General features: G+C 34.4%; 1 protein-coding gene across 1 annotated transcript in view; it reads left to right on the top strand.

The window, feature by feature from the left end:
- LOC139143341 (titin-like) overlaps positions 1–21,795 on the top strand; it is a 215,696-nt gene that overhangs the window by 26,907 nt on the left and 166,994 nt on the right. The window contains exons 5-17 of the mRNA XM_070713578.1: positions 1,838–1,928; positions 2,489–2,602; positions 3,052–3,168; positions 3,782–3,959; positions 4,642–4,865; positions 5,764–5,886; positions 6,263–6,454; positions 7,160–7,274; positions 7,840–8,081; positions 8,719–8,841; positions 10,302–10,493; positions 10,882–11,075; positions 11,406–12,003. Of these exons, the coding sequence (XP_070569679.1) occupies positions 1,838–1,928; positions 2,489–2,602; positions 3,052–3,168; positions 3,782–3,959; positions 4,642–4,865; positions 5,764–5,886; positions 6,263–6,454; positions 7,160–7,274; positions 7,840–8,081; positions 8,719–8,841; positions 10,302–10,493; positions 10,882–11,075; positions 11,406–12,003 (2,503 nt within the window). The remainder of the gene's footprint in view (positions 1–1,837; positions 1,929–2,488; positions 2,603–3,051; positions 3,169–3,781; positions 3,960–4,641; positions 4,866–5,763; positions 5,887–6,262; positions 6,455–7,159; positions 7,275–7,839; positions 8,082–8,718; positions 8,842–10,301; positions 10,494–10,881; positions 11,076–11,405; positions 12,004–21,795) is intronic.

Here is a 21,795-nt window from a genome sequence, read left to right as displayed (position 1 = left end):
ACCATCTTGGATGATTGAAACATATAAAGGTGACTTTTCTGAAGTCCCAACTTAGATATGCTATGCTATACATCGTATTGTTCTATGTATTTAAAAAAATAAAATGTTCAAAACAGTTTGTCATGATTAATTGGTCAAATTATTAGAGATTGAGAAAGTCCCAATTTCCATCTGTGGTCAAATTGGTAAGGGTAAACATAAAGTACGTATAGGGTGGTCGAAGTAATAGATTGGTCAAATTAATAGGGTTTTTTACGGTAAACATTGTCACATATGTAATATAAATCATCTATGTACTTGCAAGTTGTAAAGCGTAATTTTGTAGGCAATCTCAAAAGTTAGCACATATGTACATTGTACCAGTACATGTAGTTATTTATTTTGATGTTGGAATTTTTACACTAATATTGATACAACTACATGTACATTATGTGGAACCTCAAAACTTTGTAAAGTTTTCCCTTGTGTAGTTTAACAAGTGTGACCTTACAGAGCTATTTGAGTATAATAATAAATGCATGCATTGTTGGTTTTAAAAACTCTTGTTATGAAGTCGTCTTTTGTTTGGAATATGTACAGTATATAAATAAATTCACAGTACAAAGGCAATTTAGTTTTTTACAAAGAAGAGTTAATCTTTGATATGGTAATTTAAACTGATTTGTATGCTGTGAATAGGCTGTGTTAAATGCGTTAATACCCAGAGGCACTTCCTGTATCAATATTTGTGAAGGTTAAGGCTGACCAAAGGAACCATGCCCACAGCTAAAATTAAACACCGATTAATATAAGAAATGCTAATTTTGATTTACAGTACAACAAAAGAGGTGATGCTGTTATCGGTAAATCTGTTCTGATTATTGTCTGTTCAGAAAGGGGGCAAGATTGAACAAATATTTGAAAAGAAAGGGAGTTCCTGTTCAATGGAAAAGGTCAAACGGGGCAAAGTACCTTAAGGTTTATGTGGGTTTTCTGGAAGTGCGTCTGTGGGCGACTGCAGAATTGTGTATACCTGTAATGTGTTTTTGTAAGAGGCATGTGTGCAATAGTTTTGTAGATGAGAAAAACTCAAGAACTGAAGGTACATATGTAAACAGTCCTGGCACACTGCAATAGTCATGGTGATTTCTGTTGAAATAGAAACTGCTGATCAAATAGGAAAACACAAAATGATGTGAAAACAGGAAGCTATTCTAAACCTCTTCAGAAAATTCCATTCAAGTGCCCTGGCAAATGCTTTTTAGCGCCTTGCAGCCTTCTGTAAACAGCTACATCTACTCTGTGCATGTATTTAATAAATTTTTTATAAAAATTTCCCATTCTTTTATTAATACTTCTAATGAAATTGTAAATTTAAGATTTGTGTAAAGTTTGTGTTTATGCAGCGTACAGAAATGCAGAAGACCGTGAAACTTAGTTTTTTTATAAAAATGCTTTCCACTTTTTGGCAGAGTTCATATTTTTGTCAGGCATTGGTTTTTAATTTCTTTACATAACAAAATCACATTATTTTAAATCAAATTGTGATATGAACATGCTATCATATGTCAAAGCCAAACTCTCTATTTCTTTTTCTAACATCAAATGCACAGAATCAGATGATCTTGCTGTAACTCTTGAAATGCTATCTGGAAAGTCAATTTCATTCGGAAAACCTCAAGAAAGATCTTTAGCCTTTTCTGTCACAATGAGCCCTCTTGTGTCCACTTCTGGAAAATAGTATTGACAATTTAATACATACATATGTGAATCTTTTTCTGAAAACATCGCTGTAACAGAAACTTCACAAATCTTATAATTGTAGTTTTAACTTTTTTGAATTTCTGTTTTTTTGCAGTGATGAAGCCAAATCATATGGATTTACCATTCTCATTGACGCTCGTGGCAGTTCGTGGAGCAACGTCAAACCAGTACTTAAAATGCTACAGGTTAGATTTCATGCACTAGTATGTCCATGACTATGTGTTTTAATATCAATTTTGAATTACTTGTTTTCCAGAAAAATGGCAAAGTGAAGGAAAATTACTGTTGAAATAGAGCTGTTTCAAACCAGTACTTGCAGGATGCTAAAACTTAAATTTCCATTCAGCAGTCTCCTTAAATAAATATAAATATAAATATATATGGTTTGTATATCATAAAAATATAACTTAAATTTTTGATCGCAATATTTTGAGAAAACCTCAAAATATTTGAATCAAAGGAAGGAAAAAGTTCTTACCTTCAAAAGTGATGAGAAAGTTTTATGTCATTAGAGTCCGGTCTCTCATGACTGTATTTACTTATCAGTTGAATGTTACTGAGAAGCATACTTCACTTCCAGTTATTGAAAAGAGTGAAAATATTATCAGTTATTGCATCTTTGTTTAATGAATTAAAATGGTAGATTTTGATTGATGATTCAGCATGGGTGTATGAAGTATATTATATTTTTTATCAAGAGATATCAAAGTAACACACACTCTTTTACATGCAATCACATCTTCAGGAAGTACTAGCCGATAAGATCTACATGGTATGCATTGTCAAACCTGAAGCATTCTGGGAAAAACAAAAGGCAGGACAGAGTTTAAAGAAGGAAAAGGCACAGCTAGGCTTTGAGGTAAGGTGATGAGTTAAAGGATGACTTCAATACATTCTCATCTGTAACTCTTTCAGATCAACTTGATTCATTTTATAGAGAGGATCAAGTTAATAATGATGATATATTAAGTGTATTTCTTTGTTACAAGTTTGTTGTGTATGTTGTTGTAGTTAGTAATTTCTCATCAAATTACAAGTACTATAAAAGAATGAAAATTTTATAATTTCAATCAAAGTATCAACACTGAACTGTGGGAATGGATTTTAAAAATAGAAGAATGACAAGCCCTTGTTTGTGTTTACCAATAAGTTTCTACCGGTAACTTTTGCCCATAGTATTCAATAAAAATGTAAATATTTATTTTTCCAAGAATAATCAAGTTTTGTTCTATATGTTAAAGGAAAAACAGTTGTCTAAAGAGATGAATTGTGGTAGTGATTATGGATGCCTTTTGCTTTTCTTTTAAGGTGATGATGTTTTCAAGTGTGACCAAACTGACACGATATGTGGATCCAAATCAACTGACAGAAGACTTTGGTGGAACTCTGGTGTACAACCACTCAGAGTGGATCCAAAACAGACTGGTAGGTTTCTAAAGATGTCAACTCTTAACAACAGAATATTCTTTCCATCTCATTTCTCAATACATGGCATGTATTGTTTGATTAACATTCCAATGAGAGTAAAGAAATGCAAAGCTTGGATATTGAAATTCAATAAATTCTTATTGAGATTTAAGTTTTTTTCAGAAATGTTTATTTTCATTGCAAGGTGAGAAAGATAATCTATTGCCTCAATTTAGTTTGTTGCAGACATTCACTGGATTCGCTATATATTGTCTGCAATACACTAATGCGTGGCATTATGTCAAAGACGTTGAAGCCATGTTGAATGACTGGTTGAAGTTGTACCAGTTTTCATGACTATGTCTATGCTTGAAATGCTCTCAGTTCTGTTCATATTCCTGTTAAATTCAATAAAAAGCGAGTGCATGCAACTCAGTTGTTCATATAACCAATATCACTTTCACTTGATGTATAATCATGAGATTTTTTAAAAATCAAGTTGAGAAAGCAATATGATGTCACTGTTTCTGAGAACACTTTGTGAGAATGGAAAAGGAAATTACCAGAAAGGGAAATATGACATGGCTCATTAGGGAAAGAGATAACTGATAAGGGTTTTGATTTTCAACAGGACTATGAAAAATTCACCAAAGAGGCCGTGGCTATGTTGAAAAGACTGGACCAAGCTGAAATTGAACTTCTAGATCAACTACAAGATGAAGAACCTATCAAACCTGAGGAGTTGCTATGGCAACATCAGAGACTCAAAGACAAAGTAGTTACACAGCCAAATACACTCATTGTCTCCGGTAAGAATTTGACTGTTTGTAACATTGCTTGCACAGTTTACCTGAATGAAAAATGAATACTCCATATGAAGAGTAATTTTTTGAATGGCTTTGTAATGTTTAGAATTATCTAGATTATTCATAGTTACTCTCTGTAGCATTTTTATACCAAAACAACTGTAGTAATTTGCTTCTTTATGTTCAAATGAGTTTCATATTAAACATAATTTTGAGATATTTTAAACCAAAAGGGGACAATTATTCTTTATAAAGACATTGCAAGAGTTTGTCACACGTTATAATAAATTGGGTGAATTGTTTTGGATTTTTCAACATTTTTGTTCCTTGGGCCTTCAAAAAGCAAGTATTACCAGCTTGTTTAGTGGTCCTGGTATCATTTCTTATCGTATAGATTTTTCTCTGATGTTGTGCTCCATCCGTGGAATTGCAAACATTCAGTTCTGAGCAAAAAAAAATTGGTGATGTTTGATCGCAGGTTATTTATTGTGTTTACTTAACCATTTGAAAAAATTCAGCCATCTTTTAAAAATCCTGTCAATGTCTTCAAAAGTTGAGGTAAGGAATGATACAGCAATAATTGTAAATATGACTAGCATTAAGAGTTACATTGAGTGATATTATTTCACTCTTGGATTTTGCATGATGGATTAATTTTTAACTTTAATTTCTTGAATATTTTCAGGACAAAAATTAATGCAACAACTTCAACAAGACAGAGAGTCTGGATTTACTCAAGGCACAGAGCGTTACCAAACTGAAGACCAGATTATCATGAGAAACCATGCAAAGAGGTTGCTGGACCAACTACAGGCCAAACAGATGAAACTTGAACAGTATCTTGATGAACTTGACAGAGAACTTGTACAGAATGTCAAGTTGGGAGATTTACAAAGTGGAATAAAAAGGGTAAGACAGATCACTTCTCTTTATGCTAGTGTGTAAAGTAGAATGCTCCTCTAGGATTTTAGTCTTAACATTTTTGAAATTTTGCTGGTTTGCTTGCTTGTGTTGACTTATTTTAAAGCCATTAGAGTTAGTGAAGTTCCTACCATCTTTGTTTTGTGAAAATTGAACAGTGTGATTTTTATGCAAAGAGTTAATTAATACAGGTATGGTGACCATTTTGAATTTCAAAGCTCAGTAACTTTTTGATAATTTGTTTCTCCAGTCCAAAAATTTGCATAGTGACCTTTATTGTCTTTCATTATAATTTTAAAGTTTTCACGTGGAAAGTCTGAGCAAAAGGTGCGTATTATCTTAAAAGGTTTCAAGTCCTATCTTGAGGCCTTATTCTTATGAAGTTTGTACTATTTGAGGAGTTAGTTTTTTACTCTGTAGATTTTTGAAACAAACTGATATACGAGTGAAAAAGTATAATGTACTTTTTTATTGTTCAAAACATGTTTTCGAAACATTCAGAAGCAACTTTACCCTAAATTGCTCTTATTTCCTTTTTGAATTTAATGAGCACACTGTAATGAGTGTTGTTTTAGTATTGAAATAAATTACAATGACAACTCATCAACTGAGAATACTCAATGGCCTAAAATCATGCACTATATGAACTTCAAATTTTCTTCTGTTGTTTGATATTTCTACAGTACCAGCAGGATCTCAGTTGCATACTTATGTCACCAAATGACAAAGTTTCAGAATATTTCAAACATAAAAATTTGCTTTCCTCTTTCATTACTTTATAATTATATACAGGAATACAAACTTGTCTTCTTAGAGATCTCAAACAAGAAACTCTTTTTACATACCTACTTGCTAAATGTGCAGGACCTGTTTTTGTCTTTTTCAGGTGGTAGATTGGATTTCTGGGCCTGGAGAGAAACTTCTAGTATCTCAATATGACATTGGTACATCATTTTCAGAAGCTGACAAACTCAGACGAGAACATGAAAAACTTGAACTCAAATGTACAGTGAGTGTCATGCTCCTTGGGTCATGCTTTATGATGGAGAATTTTACAATTTTGGAAACTCTCTTTTGATATTCGTGTAAATATTTTGCGTGTGTCTCGGCAATCGTTTTTCGTAGATGTTTATTATGTTCTTGATATGAGTATAATGTAACAGCATATCAAAATTTTCATAAAAAATTGAGTTTCCATACATTAAAATCTACTGTGACACTTTAAAATAATACGCTTTATTTTTTGACATTTTTCACTGAAAGAAGATAGCATGTCTCAAAAAATCTGTGTTGGCTAGTCCCAGACTTCTTTCATGACTGCAAGTACATATACATGACATCAATAGAAGACCAGTGAAATAAAAGGTTTTGTTTTCCATGTGCAGGATACCTATGGTATGTACGCAGAACTACGACATGTCGCTGACACCTTGATGAAGGAGGGCCATACTGCAGCCACTGACATCAGGTCACAGCGAGATTACATGGATACTGTCTGTCGTAGTTTTGCATCCCGATTGGAAAGGAGACGAAATTTACTCATAACCTCCGTTCGTTTCCACCGACTTTTCCAAGATGTAAGTTTAATGATATTTTGTTGTGAACGTCAAGTATTTAAATTTAGCAGATGGCCAAAATGGAGAAATGGAGAAATGAAAAGTTTTTGGCATGCCAATCTGTGAACTGAATTTGTCTCATACAAAAGATAACAATCAATCTGAAATAGCACTGATCGCAAATGATGTCATGTTTTCTCATTAATATGCATAAATAAATATTCGTCAGCATTTTCCTCATAAATGACGAAGATAAAACCTGCTAGCATTACAAATGGCTACTTAAAGTCACACTAACTAGTTCATGGTATTTTATGGCTCAGACTACAAGCTGCAACAACAGCTGCGCATTCAAAAACAAAATTTGTCCGAATTTTATGCAGCGTTCTCCGAATGTTGCGCGCGTGCAGCTATACTTAGTAACAAACCTGAAATTGCGATCAACACTATTGACCTTTATGCTTTCCTTGTTTATCATGTATGCTGCAAAATATGTTTTGTTATCATCGATTCCATGTCATACTTTTCAAGCTTATTTATTTTTCATCACCATCATAATACGCTATTCACCCCTTTCACCACCATGGTTTGACCCAAACCCATTGTTGTCAATGTGATTGTGGACCTGTTTACATGGAATTGGGGGTGAACAGGCTAAACAAAAGTTGCGTATATTTTGTCATTGGTAAGCTTCAGCTAAACTAAAAATCTTATTTTCTTTTCCAGTGTTTTACTCATTTAGAAAATTTTATTGAACTCCTGAGAAGTGACGTTGTAGCCGATGATGTTGATAGTGCTGAGAAAGCATTGAGAAAACTTCAAGAACTGTGGGACATTGTCTGTGAGTAGAATGTTAATGTTTTCATTTTGATTTTTAGGTCTTATGATTCTGAAAAAATATGTAGGTTACAAATTTCATGATATACTGATCATGTCAATAGTTTCCTGTAACTGTTCATATTTTCTATGTAAATGAACACATGTTTGGACTAAAATTTGTTTTAAGTGGTAGACGTATTCGATACACATGATTAAAAGAGAAAAGAATCTTGTTCTTTGATCAGTTATTTCAGTCTTTTGGTTACGTTGTGTCTTTTTTGCAGTGAACAAAGATATTTAAAAATGGTCTCATAGATGCATTGTTTGGTTCAACGTGTCTTATGACTGTGAGCTGTATACAGTACAAATTATCTTTGAATTCATCTTATAATAATGAAGATTCTATATATTTATATGTTGTCAATTGTTCAAAAATTTGACACATAATAAAAAAATAAATGAAAAAAGAAGCTACAGTTAAAGTATCACCTGTATAGGACGGATTACAGAAAAAAGAAAAGAAGGGAAATAGTTGTCACTATAATCACTGTATGATATCTTTTCTACTCTCATTTCTCTCATCACAGCATATAGTGTAGAGCAGACCATCAGGGAAGGCCACACCTTACTTGACATGATGTCAGAGAAAGTGACAGATGCCTTTGGCAATGACATCACACCAAATTACACAGAACAGAAAAACCACGTACAGAGTCTGCTGGACGATCTGCAGGGACGGAAACTCAAATGTGATGAACTGGCTGAAGTCAGGAAACTCAAACTTCAACAAATCTTACAACTGAGGACTTGTGAGAGAGATGCTGATCAGGTATTTTATGTTTTTCCAGACATGCTTTTGGAAGTGGAATATTTTGCATGTTTTGTCTATTTCTGAAGTTGTTCTCCAATATAAAATGTATAATCAAAAGTGCATAAGACAGATCAAAGATATTGCTTGGCATTGGCACCGTATCCCCACAACTAGGACACTCTAAACTCTATTCAATATAGGAATTTCTAAAACTTTCATTGTATGGCCCCCACACCAGTACATGTAATATGTAACATTTCTGTCAAGGAAATTTTCTAGAGTCGGTGGTGCATCAATTTTGTGCAGGGAGCACACTGTACATGCATCTTGTAACATTTTGTTGACTTCAAAGTCTCAAATTGTAATAAGATATGTGCCCTCTATGGCCAAACTTTAATTTGTTGCTTCTTTTGTTTTTCAGTTATTTAAATAACACAAGAATAGTTATCACTCACACTTTTATGTAAGACCCAGAGCATCTCACCTCTTATCATATTTGTATGAATGGCAGATGTATATGTTATGCTGTAAACTTCAATCATTTTTTAAAGAGACTGTACATCTCAGTAAAAATGCAAAAGCATGTTAGCTAATACCATATATCTTCTTGAAAAACTAGCATGGTCATATTCACAAATATGGGTCTGTTGTCTAGGCTATAGTATGGCTGAGGGAGTTGTGTGATGTCATGGTAACCAGCCACACTGATGTTGGACATACTGCAGCTGAAGCAGAGCATCTGAAAAGAGAACATCAAAAATTTGAATCCACTGCCAAGGTCAGTGAAATTATCTTACTCATAATTCATAAAATGAAATGTATCTTCAGCTTCATAGGATGATAGCAGTAACATTTGATAGAGTTTTCATTATTTTTCTTATTTGTCTTCCTGAAATATTTTGAAATATAAAGTGTTAACCATCATAATTTGACATGTTGTGCACACATACAGTGTTATTATTGATAGATGAATTCAAGTCCAGAATAAAATGTGTAAGTTAACGATACAATTTGACATTATGCAATAACAGACTGTATTTATCATTTAACACTAAGTACCTTGACATGATTTCAGGAGTAGAACACCAAACTGTGATTTAGAAACTGAAGGAAAATAAATGAAATCTCACAGCTAATGGAGTCGTAAATTGTGTTGTCAAAGTAACCATACCACCCACATTGATGTTTGACCTAGCAAAGGTCAAATTATTGACTTTGTTTTGGTTTTCAATCTTATCACTCATTTGAAATACTAATATTTACTTGTTTGTGGTCTGCTACTGATTTGGCTCAAATGCCATGCTGCATTGCAAAACAGCATACAACATGCTGACAGATTGATTCCAATCACTATGTTTGCCAAGGACATATTACAGTATCATGTACACAAAAAAGAAATGCTATACGATTTAAATGTCATTGGCAATCTCTAAATATCAAAAACCATCTCTTCCTATACAGTATCCAACAGTGATTCCATTGCATATATGTTGACACGCAATTCTTCCTATTTCAAGTCTAGTATGCCCTGTTTTCCACTGTAATTTCATGAACAACATTGCTTGGTGTATATTGTAAATAACCTTACACCCAACGTTGCCTTTGTAATGATAGATAAATATCAATGATGTTTGAAGAAAACAACCATCAGACGTATTTCGTTACTCACAGCATTGAATTTTCCAAAAGTTATGTTATATTACCTTCAGTCACAGACTCATAATATTTTTATTCAAATATTATCCTTTAATCACTTCAAAACTTTTTCATCATTGGTAAGAGGAGGGCATCCAGAGTACACCACCGTTTTCATGACTTCTGAAAATCTCAATGAAATATCAATCATTGTGCAGTGCAGACATACATAACCACTTTTTCTATTTCCATGGATGAAGCAATGTCTGGATTGAAAATGTTGGAATATTGCAATCATTGAAACCCCAATTCAGAACCCATTCCATTTCTCTTTTCGTTTTCACTATATTAAAAATTTGCCTACTTGCTTTGCCATACCTTATCCCAAACCTCATCTCCAAATTAATGTAGTAAGCTATTTGTGTAACACTACAATATTGAGTTATCATGCAAGACAAATTTATACTTGCACCTCTGAATCTTGGTACAAGCCAGCAGTTTTTCCTGCAAAAATTGCTCAGTGTAAATGGAAATGTAGTGAACATATTATGGAAAATCCAGTGTTTGCTCAGAATTACCATGTAGAAACTTTCTTTTTTACAGGGTACATATGAGTATGGAAAACAGTTGCTGCAAGCAGCATTGGTGTTGAGGAGGTCACTCAGATATGACCTGACACCAAACCATGAAAGAGCTCAACAACTTGCCAATGCATGGAAAAGGTTTTCACAGGGCATAGGTGAAAGGTCATCAAGATTGTCAGTATCCTATACATTCCACAGGAGTTCAGAAGCAGTGAGTTGAAATCTCTTTTAAGTTTTGAAATTTTTGTAATAAATATTCCCATAAGTATTTTCCTAGGAAGTTTCACCTTTTTTATAATTTTCTGATATTTTCCAGCTTCTTTTGCTTTACTTTTGATTAATTTAGTGGTTATCTGAGATTACTACCACTATCAACCATTGAAATCAGAGTACTGAACAATAGATTATTTATATAATTTGCTTTCTTTGTTCTAAACTATCAAAATGTGTACCATGAAAAATGATGTATTCAAGATGATCGCATACTCAAAGAAATGTTATGTATTCTGTGACCAACAACACTCTTTCAATTTTGGATTTTGGCCAAAACCAGGTTTTTTTCATTTTTTGAAAGTGTCTTTTACCCCTTTATTGTCCAGATTCTAGAGAAAATTGATATATTTATGGAGAAGATATGGCCGTATATCAAAGGTGCTGATGATAAGAAACGTGAAGAAATTCTTCAGCAGTTCATCCCTGAGAGGGATCAGCTGATGAGACAACACTATGACACAATAACCATGGGTAATGCACTCTTAGAGAGACTAGCATTGCCAATGATTGCCTCCCCAAGGTAAACTTCTTCATTGATTTGAAAAAAAAACATTTTTTGCAAATTGCGTATATCCCAGTGTCTGTAATATCATAAAGAAGTCTAGTCAGTGATAGCATACTTTTTTCTGATGTTTATTTTTGGTTGGTTTCTGTTAGGCTACATTTCTTACAAGCAAAGAATATTGAGAAGATAAAATAGCTGTATATTATGCTACTTTTATAGTATACATATGCTGAAGGGGTTCTATTCTAATACAACTTACTACAGCAAATTCTGCATCTGTACAGATGAAACATTTCATGTGACAGTGTGGTTTCATTTTTCCTCTTTCCCGTTGTTTTTTTCCAGGATGCCTGGAGATGCGAGCTTGGTGCCAGTGGAGGACTACAGAGTTGCAGCAGAAATGATCAGAAGGCGGCTTAATCAGCTCGATAGGAAAAGACAAGAACTAGATGATGTATGGAATCTTGGCAAGGAACCTGCACCACGGAGTCGTGAGTCCTCCCCTGAAAGGAGGAGACGGATCAGAGAAATCCAACTGACAAAAGAAGTCATTGAAATCAGGTATACAGGTAAAGGTCCTCATGGAAGAAAAGCAATCGCTCCGCAGAGGGGTGCCGGAAGTGGTTCTCCCGGCAAGGAAGTGGTACTTGCATATCAACATGAAGAACCCATGGAGATGGAACCACCACACGGAAGAGGTTACAGGGATATGGAATCACCCATTGAAAGGGGATCAGCCCCTGATGTGGAAGCCTATGTCAGCAGGGGCTCTCTCTCAGATAGGGAGATGCCTGCAGGAAGAGGATCATCCATGGAAAGGGGTTCATCTCTTGGAAGTGGGTATTCCTTGGATAGTGATGTGGCATCCAATGGAATGGCAGTCAGAGATCAACAAGAATATGACCCTGAGTACTTGCGACAACTCGAATACCAACTCAATGAGGTAAGACTGATAAATCTTGTACAGAATTGCCAATTATAGAGATAATGTGACATAATGAATGTCAGGTTGTTTCAATGTAGTCACAAACCTGAAGAAATAATGTGATTGTTTTGTTGAAGGTACTGACAAGTCACAAGTATAAAGTATTTTTAGATTTTTATTTTTATCTTTACCCATATATGAGAACAATAAATCACTGACTGCTAACACTAGATTTGCCTTCCTATGATCACGGATATTTTATGAATATATAGACAGAATTAATTTCAGAGTGATGATGACAACTGATAAAACTGACAATCGACTACAAATAACAATTGCATATGGCCACTGAGGGCGCTGTCTCTTGGCCTTGCATGATTCATTGTAACCCATGTTTTATGAGCTGTGAAGCGATGGCGTGTATATACATACATGTTGAGTCTGGCTGTACATAACTTGCCTGGACAGTCTGATGTATGGGTCATTTACTAAACTTGTCTCTGATTTGTGGTGAGAAAGTATGTCGCAAGCTGGCATTGAATATGCAAAGTCAATGTAAACTGTCTGTGTTTAGTTGGGAAGTGTTGCAATTTGTCAATCACCGATCCATCAAATTTAATAGCAACCCATGGATTGATCAAAGAATAAAATGAAAGTGTGACTCAAATAAACTCTACAAAACCCATCCATCTTCAGTCTCTCAGATGAATTACTCGGTCTCATTTGGTGACATTCAAAGTAAACATCTTTGATTCTGTTGCAAGCCAGTGTTTGATTTAACTGTCAGTCTCATTGCCTTGGTTCTGTAAATGGAAATTTGTCTAGAGTTATATATCATACATATATATAGATTTTAAATTGTATCATATGATGTCATCTAAATTTTACATTTTTTATAATTGACATGGGATTTTGGTTTGTGTCAATCGCCCAGTTGTTGTTTTGTAAGAATTTGTGTACAACAGAAAAAATTATTTGATATTTAGTAGAAGTGACAAGTAAATGACATATACATCATTTGGAAAGAATTCACTTCAATTGAATTCGATCGACGTCTATGCCTTAAACACATTAACTAAAGTGTCTACAGTTCAAATGTTTCTGAAAATTTTACAAGTACTAGTCTTCAGAAACTGGTAATTTTGTTGCATAAACGTTTGATTTTATTGTAAGATAGTTGTGATGTTTAGAAATGAATCTGTCAATCTCTTTTTGGGTGATGACGTTTCTTATTTTTAAAAAAATAATAATAAAGTTGTCAATAAATATTAGGAGCCTTGGTAATTAAACAGTCAACTATGTTAGATAACAAGTTTTTATAAATCTTTTCAAAATTGATTATAATTATGATGAAATGTTTAAAGACCGTTGTCAATTGCTCATCTTACAGTATAGCCTTAACACTTCTCACATTTCATGGGATTGATATCTTGTAAAAAAGTTATAAATTTTACATGGTCTTTTTTACTCAGACATTTTCTTGTATCTCACAGGGCCATTTTAGAAAGCATGCCACTTTGTCAATCAGTTAAATTTTGCCCTAGGTTTTTTATAAAAAAGATGATATCAAGTAACGATACATATTTAATCTTGCAAGAGCAGTTTTGGTAGGTTATTTTCATTCAAAAGATCTTTAGAACCAATACATATGCAATCTTGTAAGAGCTCAGCATTTCACATTTCGTCACAGACTTTGGCATGGAGTCAAGTATGTCTGAGTCTGGAGAGGAGTAAGTTTCTTGATGTGTGGTTAGAATACTTGGCCCAGACTGAGTGTAGTTGGTGTGATGCAAATAGTCACACTCGGCTTTCCAGGACTCCATAAAGGAGATTACCGGTAGTTATGGAGATGTCTAGACTCTGCTGTGTCGGTATGTCAGTGGGAGTTTTGTAGTGCTCAAGATGAAGAGATTTGTCTTGTTCTCTCAGAAATGACCAAAAAAGATGTATTTCTGAAAATGAAAAAGCGTTACTGGAAGACAGTTTAAGTGTTCATGAAAAAACATTTATGACTTTTTAATTAAAGGAAGAAATGTGAAAGTTGATGCAGGGCACAACTGATGATTTATGGAGTGAAGACAAATGCTTGGATACCAACGAGAGTAGTTTTCCTTAAGGACTTTTACTTGTATAATCTTTACCCAACTCTAGCAACAGCCCAGGTTTCTGGTGATTGATTTTAAACTGTTGGGACATGGTATTTTCTTGTTATCGTTCCTGCCAAAAGTTATAATAAAAGGTAAAAAATCATTTAAAGTAATTTTCTGATAAAAAAGAGCAGCCTTTGTTGGATAATTTGCCCATCTTACACAATTGTATCTCATGCAGGCATATCAAAGAACTAGCCTGAACAGAAAAAGGGAAAGTATTAAATAGAAGAGAAAAATAAAAAAATATTTGTTGAAAGTTTTTAGAGATAGATAAAAAAAAGAAAGACAATAGACAATGTGTGGACAGAAGATGTAATAAATGATGATAAATGAAGTGTTGATTTGAAGTAAACTAGAAAAACAGAACAGATCATGGTGGTATATGGTATCAGTGACATGGAGTTTTTTCAAGGCCGCGGAACATGATATAGCATTGTAGACTGATTATATTGTTGTCAGTCTGTAGTAATTAAAAGTAGACATCAGGATTTTGAAATACCATCTCAGCTGAATCAGAAACCATTGTCACTGAGTACCAAGACAATGACTTTTCTAAAATGTCATAACAATAAGTTGAGTAATCATCGGCATTTGCATAATGTGTATTGGCAAGTATACAGCTATTTTTCTGATCAGCACTGTACATGATATATTTGTCTGAGTTTGAGTACACTTTTCTAGTGTGGTCATCTTTGTGTCTGACAACTACCGCCGTGAGACATTCAATGTATTCCCAAGTGATTGTCTTGAGGAGAGCCACTACACAGTAAAGTCTCAGTAACGAGAATGGTGTAAAAATAGACAATTAATTAATTGAGCTATTGTTGCCAATTTAACCAAAGTGAAAACATCGATATTTCTTCTTTTAGTCAGCTTCTTCAGAATTTCCCTGCATGCTCAGATAAAAAAGTAAACCAAGTTTTTCTCACATTTTAAAACGAAAATAAAAGCAATTAGTGAGAATGTTCCTTATAGCGTGTAGTATTCAAAACAGATTGCCAATGAAAACTAATGAAGCATAGCAATTGTAGGATTTAGAGGTTTCTATTTACCATGGTACCCCAAAGTGAAATCTCAAGAGATTAAAGCTGTTTTGCAGTCAGTGTTTTACATGAGAGAAGCATTGCTTTGATCCTATCTGTGGATGTCTGTGCGTCCTTGCGTGTTGGTGGAGAAGAAACCCACACATCCCATTCAGATTCAGCTCAGTGGGCATGAGAAAGGTTAATTGAGATAAAATGCTACACCTGAATGCAACTAAGTCAGTCGCCTCTGAACAAAACCGAAAAGAAAAGTACAGAGTTACATCACATTGTCTGTGCTTTCATTCACTTGTTAGTAAAGAGTTGCCGATATGCCGTGCCATATGCCACCGGGAACACAAAATCTTTGATTTCCATAAGATGTAACTTGAGGACATAGCTGGGTCTGTCTTGGTTGCAGTGCAACCCTTGAAAAAAGAGACAAAAATAAAGACCCTATTACGTGCAAATCTACACAGCAAGGACAGCTTTTGTGGCAAAAAGTCACGGAAGAAAAATCTGTCACAATCTCTGGTGTACATTTGACACAGGGGTGAAAATAAAATTCAAATAAAGATTGCAATGTGCTGCCTTTATTTTAAAACCAGATTCTTCAAAAATGTTTCTAGTTTGTGTGTTTGAATTACATGTAGCTCAGGGCTGAAAGGTCTCTCAGGAACTCATTATCATTTGATAGTTTTACAAAAAATGGGAAGTTTGGAAATATGTGTCCTGACTTCAAGACTTATTCATAGAAATCTGTTTTCTTCTTTAAAGTGATTATTTGACACTGGGGGACTTGCTAAATTTTCCTAAAATAATTAAAATTTTGTGTTCAATACGTTTGGTTTTAGGCAATAAAGTTTCGTAGAGTTTGAACCTGCCAGTGGGAATTTTGAAAACACTAGTAACTGGAACATAAACCTTATGTAACCTTAAAATAATATTCATGAGCTGGAGACTTGTATCATTGGATTAAGGATCGATTAATACAGAGTAAAAGTAGAAGCTTGTGAGATTTTGCTATCTGTTTGTATTACAAGTCGATGTCAAGCTATTTACAGATGCATCTGACATACCATGCATACCAGTCCCTGTACCAAGTATGCCTGCAGTCGCTGACACGGCAGAATAGATTTCAGATGATACTTGAGAACACTCTGCATGTTCATTAAAAATTCAGCCAACCCAGCTCAGCTTTCTCCATTTCATATTTTTAGATGTTGTATAAGGTTTCCCAAGTGGCGCAGTATGATGGAAGTTCTTGTCCGGGCCTCTCGCAATGTGCTGACTCAGTCTGTTTTTTTTTTTAACGGCTTGAAATACCATGCTATTAAAGTTGGTACACTGCAAACCGGACACAGCAAATACTGACCAGTTGATCATCAGATTCCCAACCTAATCCCATCCAAATTTTCACATCAAATGCACAATGTTCAGTAAATTAATCTACATTCCGGCACCCCTGAAATGTAAAGTTCAACACTTTTGTCGCCATTCAAGTCAGTCTTTTATGTTTCTTCCATTTCTGTGAAGAACTTTACTGAAGTCAAACATAAACCCTCAGAGTTACCAATAGTTTATTGTCAAAGAAATCTTTTTCACCAACAAATGATTAGCATTTGAAATAAAATCCTTTGTTTAATTTACCGGTTCTTTCCATTGATTTGATTACACATCTTACAGTATCATCCTTTTTCACCTTCAAGAAGTCTTATACTCCACAGTCAGTCCAAACAGGTCATAGGTCATATCTAAATTAAATATTTTAAGATATTAAAGATAACAGAATTGATTAAGACCAAGACACAGAAACACTCTTTTCCATGGCAAGGACAATACACTGGTTCCCTGGGGCTGTGGTGTAGCTGAGGAGAAAGACAGATGTGAGGCGTCCAGTAGCCTTATATGGCCGTAGGTCATTAATATTAACCGGGTGTCAGATTGTGTAAATGAGGCCCTACTCCAGGCCAGCAATATAAGCAGAGACGTACACACTTGGCTCAGTGCGGTATAGGCTGTGTTAGTGTACGCGTGGTGCTGTGGTATGGCACCGTTGCCTCAACCCTACAAGTAGTTTTTTATTTGGATTGTCTTAGTCAAACGTCCTGAAGGGAAGAAAGAAAACTTTTGAACTTAAATCCTAAAGAAACCAAGACAAATTACCCGGCTATGGCGGACCAACAAGAACAACAAATTCAAGAAACTCAAGTTCCGCTTGCCGTGACCACAATATCGACTATTGCCATTCAAGCTGGAGAAGCGAAAATAGTTTTAGCCATCTTGAGAGTAAGTTGGCTTTGGTCTTATCTTCTTTTTCCATTCCACGGCTGTCATTTGACTAACATAGTGTCATTTGACTAACATGAGATTGTCGCCAGTGTTGCTTGTTTTATAATTCCATTCTGAGGTTTGCACAAAAGGGATTATCTTATTTGATTGGGGCAACTTTTGTTTTGATACTGGAGTTTTTGAAGGTCCAAGTTGTTAAGTTTGTGTGTCTTGCAGATCGGAGTAGACAGTTATGTTGGGTCTGTGCAGCTATCGGGAATACTGCATTGCGTCAACAAAGCTTGGTGCATACCGGTTTCTCAGCTTGTCACTGATTACTACATAGCAAAAATGATAGGTTCAAGTTAAACATTGCTAAAGTAGCAAAGATAGGGGCAAAGATAGAATTCAATAAATTGGCCTGTGTTACCAATTTTCAGTTGTGACATAATGAAACAGTATTTTGAGGAGCAACCAAAGAGAGATCACACTCAGTAAAGAATTTGACATTTCACTGATAAGATATCTCCTTTTGTAGTTATCAACATATTGAGTTTATCATGGGTACCATCAACTTCTGAGATTTTTTTCAAAGTTTTCCAGGATGTAAAGAATGACCTTTTACCGAAATATTCTTTCTGCCCTTTTCATTCCTATAATGGCTATAATTTTTTTTAAATTTGGGGAAACTTTGATCCCTGATGTAGAGTTGCTGCATGTTAACCTCTGGCTGTTTAATAGTAACATGTGGGGTCATCTACAAGGTTAGGACCCAGTGGTGTACCACATCGGATGGGACCATCAAGGACAAATCTGTAAAATATTCCCTATGTGACCTCTCATACATGCCAAATATAGCAGTATGGAACCTTTTCTGTATATAACGATACCCCAGACATTACTTATAAAGTGGAAAATATTTTTGTGACTGGGCATGGAAAATTTCAGACTGCCTCTACCATTTCCTGTGACAAGTAGAATTCTGTAGGTTGGCTAAAATTTCCACTTGGTCATTCCATGGTGCTGATTTCTCTGGTATGCAGACAGGCAGATACTTATCAGATTGAAATTTGGATCTTCATTGCAATCCTTCTGTAGAAACTTTCTCTCTCGTACCCATGTTCAATGTTTTATAAGTCAGACTTTTGATAATATAAAAAAGAAAGGGATAGAAAGAAAAAAAATTACTAAAAGTTAGGCTAGCATGTAATTACTAAATACTGTTCAGGACGCCTTTAAGCCTTCTGTAAAAATATCAAATTAATCATAGACTCTCAAAAAACGCTCAAGGGTCTATAATTAAATTTATTATTCTTAAAGAATTTTGTTCAAATCAAATTTTATTAGTAGCCATATAAAAGCAGACAAAATTTATATATTTTATAATACCAATATATCTGACAAAAATTATTTTTATGATTATATGAAACCAAAATACATAAAGTTCTAACAACATTTTTTGATCTATAATTTTTGCAAGATAGTTCAATAATACAAATTACAATGCTTGCTTATTAATTTTTGAAATATTTTTCCGAAGTCAGAAACTTGAAAGTTAATATGCATGATGAAAATCTAAAATGTGCATGTAAGCTTTATGCAATTCCGTTTTCACACCATTGTACAGATCAAATTAGTTTCTTGGACTTTCTCATCAAAATAGCATGGTTATTCATGTGGTAGTAGTTTCTGTGATTTGTAGACAGGTGTTGTGAACAGCTAGCCATGTGTGCTGACAAGGAATCGGTGAATCAATATTTGGACAAGACCTTCACAATCAATGAATTAATAAGCCACAGGCAAATATTTGAGCTCTCGTTAAAATGTAGTGTACACTACAAAAGGCAACAGACCCACAAATTCTCTCACAAATATTAAAACTTTTCCAGGGTAGAACTTCACACATTTAGTATGCAAATTACCTGTTTAATTGATTTGTCAAAGTGATAAGGTGGTGATAACCAGGCACTGTATAGGTTCCAGCTGAATTTGAACTTTGACCTCTTGATTGTAATGGTAATTCACAATTCTTGAATCAATTCTTCTTCTTTCAAAATTTCTAATCAAGAACAATTGTATTTTATAGTTGTATTTTCCTAGCCAGTGTTTTGGTATTTTTATAAAAATGTCATTTAATCATGATCATCTTTTGAAATATGTGGCTGCAGTGCATGAACTCGATAAGAAGTCAAATTTGTTTGGTCCTTTCAAAATGACAGTTCAAAGGGGAACCCTTGTAATGAATGAACATGCAATCTTGGCCATCCCTTTGCCCATATCTTGTTTGAACTGATTACTGCTGCAGAAATCTCAGTCAGGACATGGAAATTACAGCAAATCAGAGCCCTGATACTGAAATCATTACATAAGAGATGACAGAGACGATGTGATTACATCCAGTGTTTTGAAATTGTAGTAGTAGGAATAGATAAATGAAGATTTTGGAACTTTGAACGGTATGGACAAAGGATTAACAATTTGGGATTGAAAAGAATTCAGAAAGTTGGTTGAAGAGTTTTGACAAATGCATCTCAGAGTAAACAAGGAACATTTGATACAATGCAATGATATTACAATACTATTGTAAGACATTGTCTGAACAGAACAACAGAAGAAAATACAGAAAGCACATTTGGGGAAATAAAAGTATATTAAACAAAGGAAAATGTGAAACGTCTGTTGAACTCTCAGAAACATGTGGTACGATTTAATTAGTCATCAGAAAATTCAAGTTAAAAGGTTAATGATAATGAGCAATGTGTGCTTGTCGATGATGGTAACACTGTAGGAATGTGTATTTGTTATTTCAATCCAGAGGGTGCTCTCTGATAATGAGAGTTGATAATGTCAATGCAATTTGTCGGTGACCTCACTGGTATGTACGCTTGAAAGGATAGGGCACTGCAAGGGAGGGACTTGGTAGCTAGGGTGTGCTTACTGGACCAATGCTGTCATGTGATCACGTAGGATGAAATTCTATCCGTTAAAGGATGGAGATATGTTTGTTGCTGGCGAGGAGTTTAGTCATCCCTAAACCCTACATGTTACAGTGGTTTGACCTTTGCACCCCTGAATTGGAGCAACGTAAAATTTTCTGTGTTTCTGAAACTGAAGGTCTGTTGGGTCATCTAGTTTCGAGATTTCCTACAATTACTTATTTACGTCAGATTTTTCTTTTCTGGCATTTGTAGGAAGTACTGGTTTTCAGTAATTTTCATCCATTTCATGGCTCTGAAATTGAACAATATTATTAAGATTTTATTAACACAATTTAGTTTATTTTGAACATCTGAAATAATGAATGTGAATGTAGTTACAAATTTACCAATTTTAAATGCATTTATAGTAAATATCAACCAACATCGAAGCCCCAACTACTGCTACACAATTGAAGGACTGTTCTCTAACACATTGAATACTTTAGATTGTGTGCATTCACATATATGTAGTCCAATACCCATATGTCTGTTTGAAATTCAAAACTACTAGAGCCCAAAATATAATAGAGTGTTGATACTAGACTGTTATTTATGGATCTACATAATGTACATGTATATCATTTGTATCTTTTGACATGGACAGGCTATAATTGCTGCATATTATTTAATCACAACTGTTACAATGATTTTGCATGATTTTTAACCTGATGCTGCAGTGCAAACTGGGTAATGCTTGAGCTCTGCAGGGGGTTCCACTCCTGTAACTCCCACAGTTGATACTTGATCATACTCTGATTCATGAACACCAGAGCTAAAATAGGTCTCTTTTATGAACCCTTAAAAACATGATGTAACTCTGGATAGCTTATTGTACATGTAAAAATCTAGTTCAACCGAGCCATTAACCCTAAACAAGGAGAGGTTCTGGACTATAAACTGTAAGGCAGCAATGATGTATATTATGATAATGAAGTATAATGGCTGACTGTTGTGTATAGCATTCTTGACTTGAACCATAAAAAGAGTAAACATTTGGGCTGGTAAATGAATAGTTTAATTCAAATTATAAGTCTTTCATCCACTCATTCTGATCAAAACCTCAACAAAAATCATGGTTAATCCATTCTCACAATAAAATACATTAAATTTGTTTAAAATTTTGACTTTTCAGTTTTCTTTGTATGTGCATGCATTGCATGTGAATGTGTTTTCAAAGTTAGTCATTTTGAACACATCATTGCGGTCATGACTTTTCTAAGTGAGAATGTTGACATTAATCTGCATAAATACATCATACACACATACCATTCTGAGAGAATGTCAGCTGTCTATAGCATTACTGGTGAGTGAATGAACTCAGTGACAGCTATGTACAGATATTTGCTATTGACGTAATACGCTGCAAGCAGGGAAGTAGTATAATGCCAT

The sequence above is a fragment of the Ptychodera flava genome, chromosome 11 (assembly GCF_041260155.1).
Source record: "Ptychodera flava strain L36383 chromosome 11, AS_Pfla_20210202, whole genome shotgun sequence".
NCBI classification, from domain to species: domain Eukaryota; kingdom Metazoa; phylum Hemichordata; class Enteropneusta; family Ptychoderidae; genus Ptychodera; species Ptychodera flava.
Note: the sequence above shows the minus strand (reverse complement) of the source record. Positions and strands in the feature narration are given on the sequence as shown.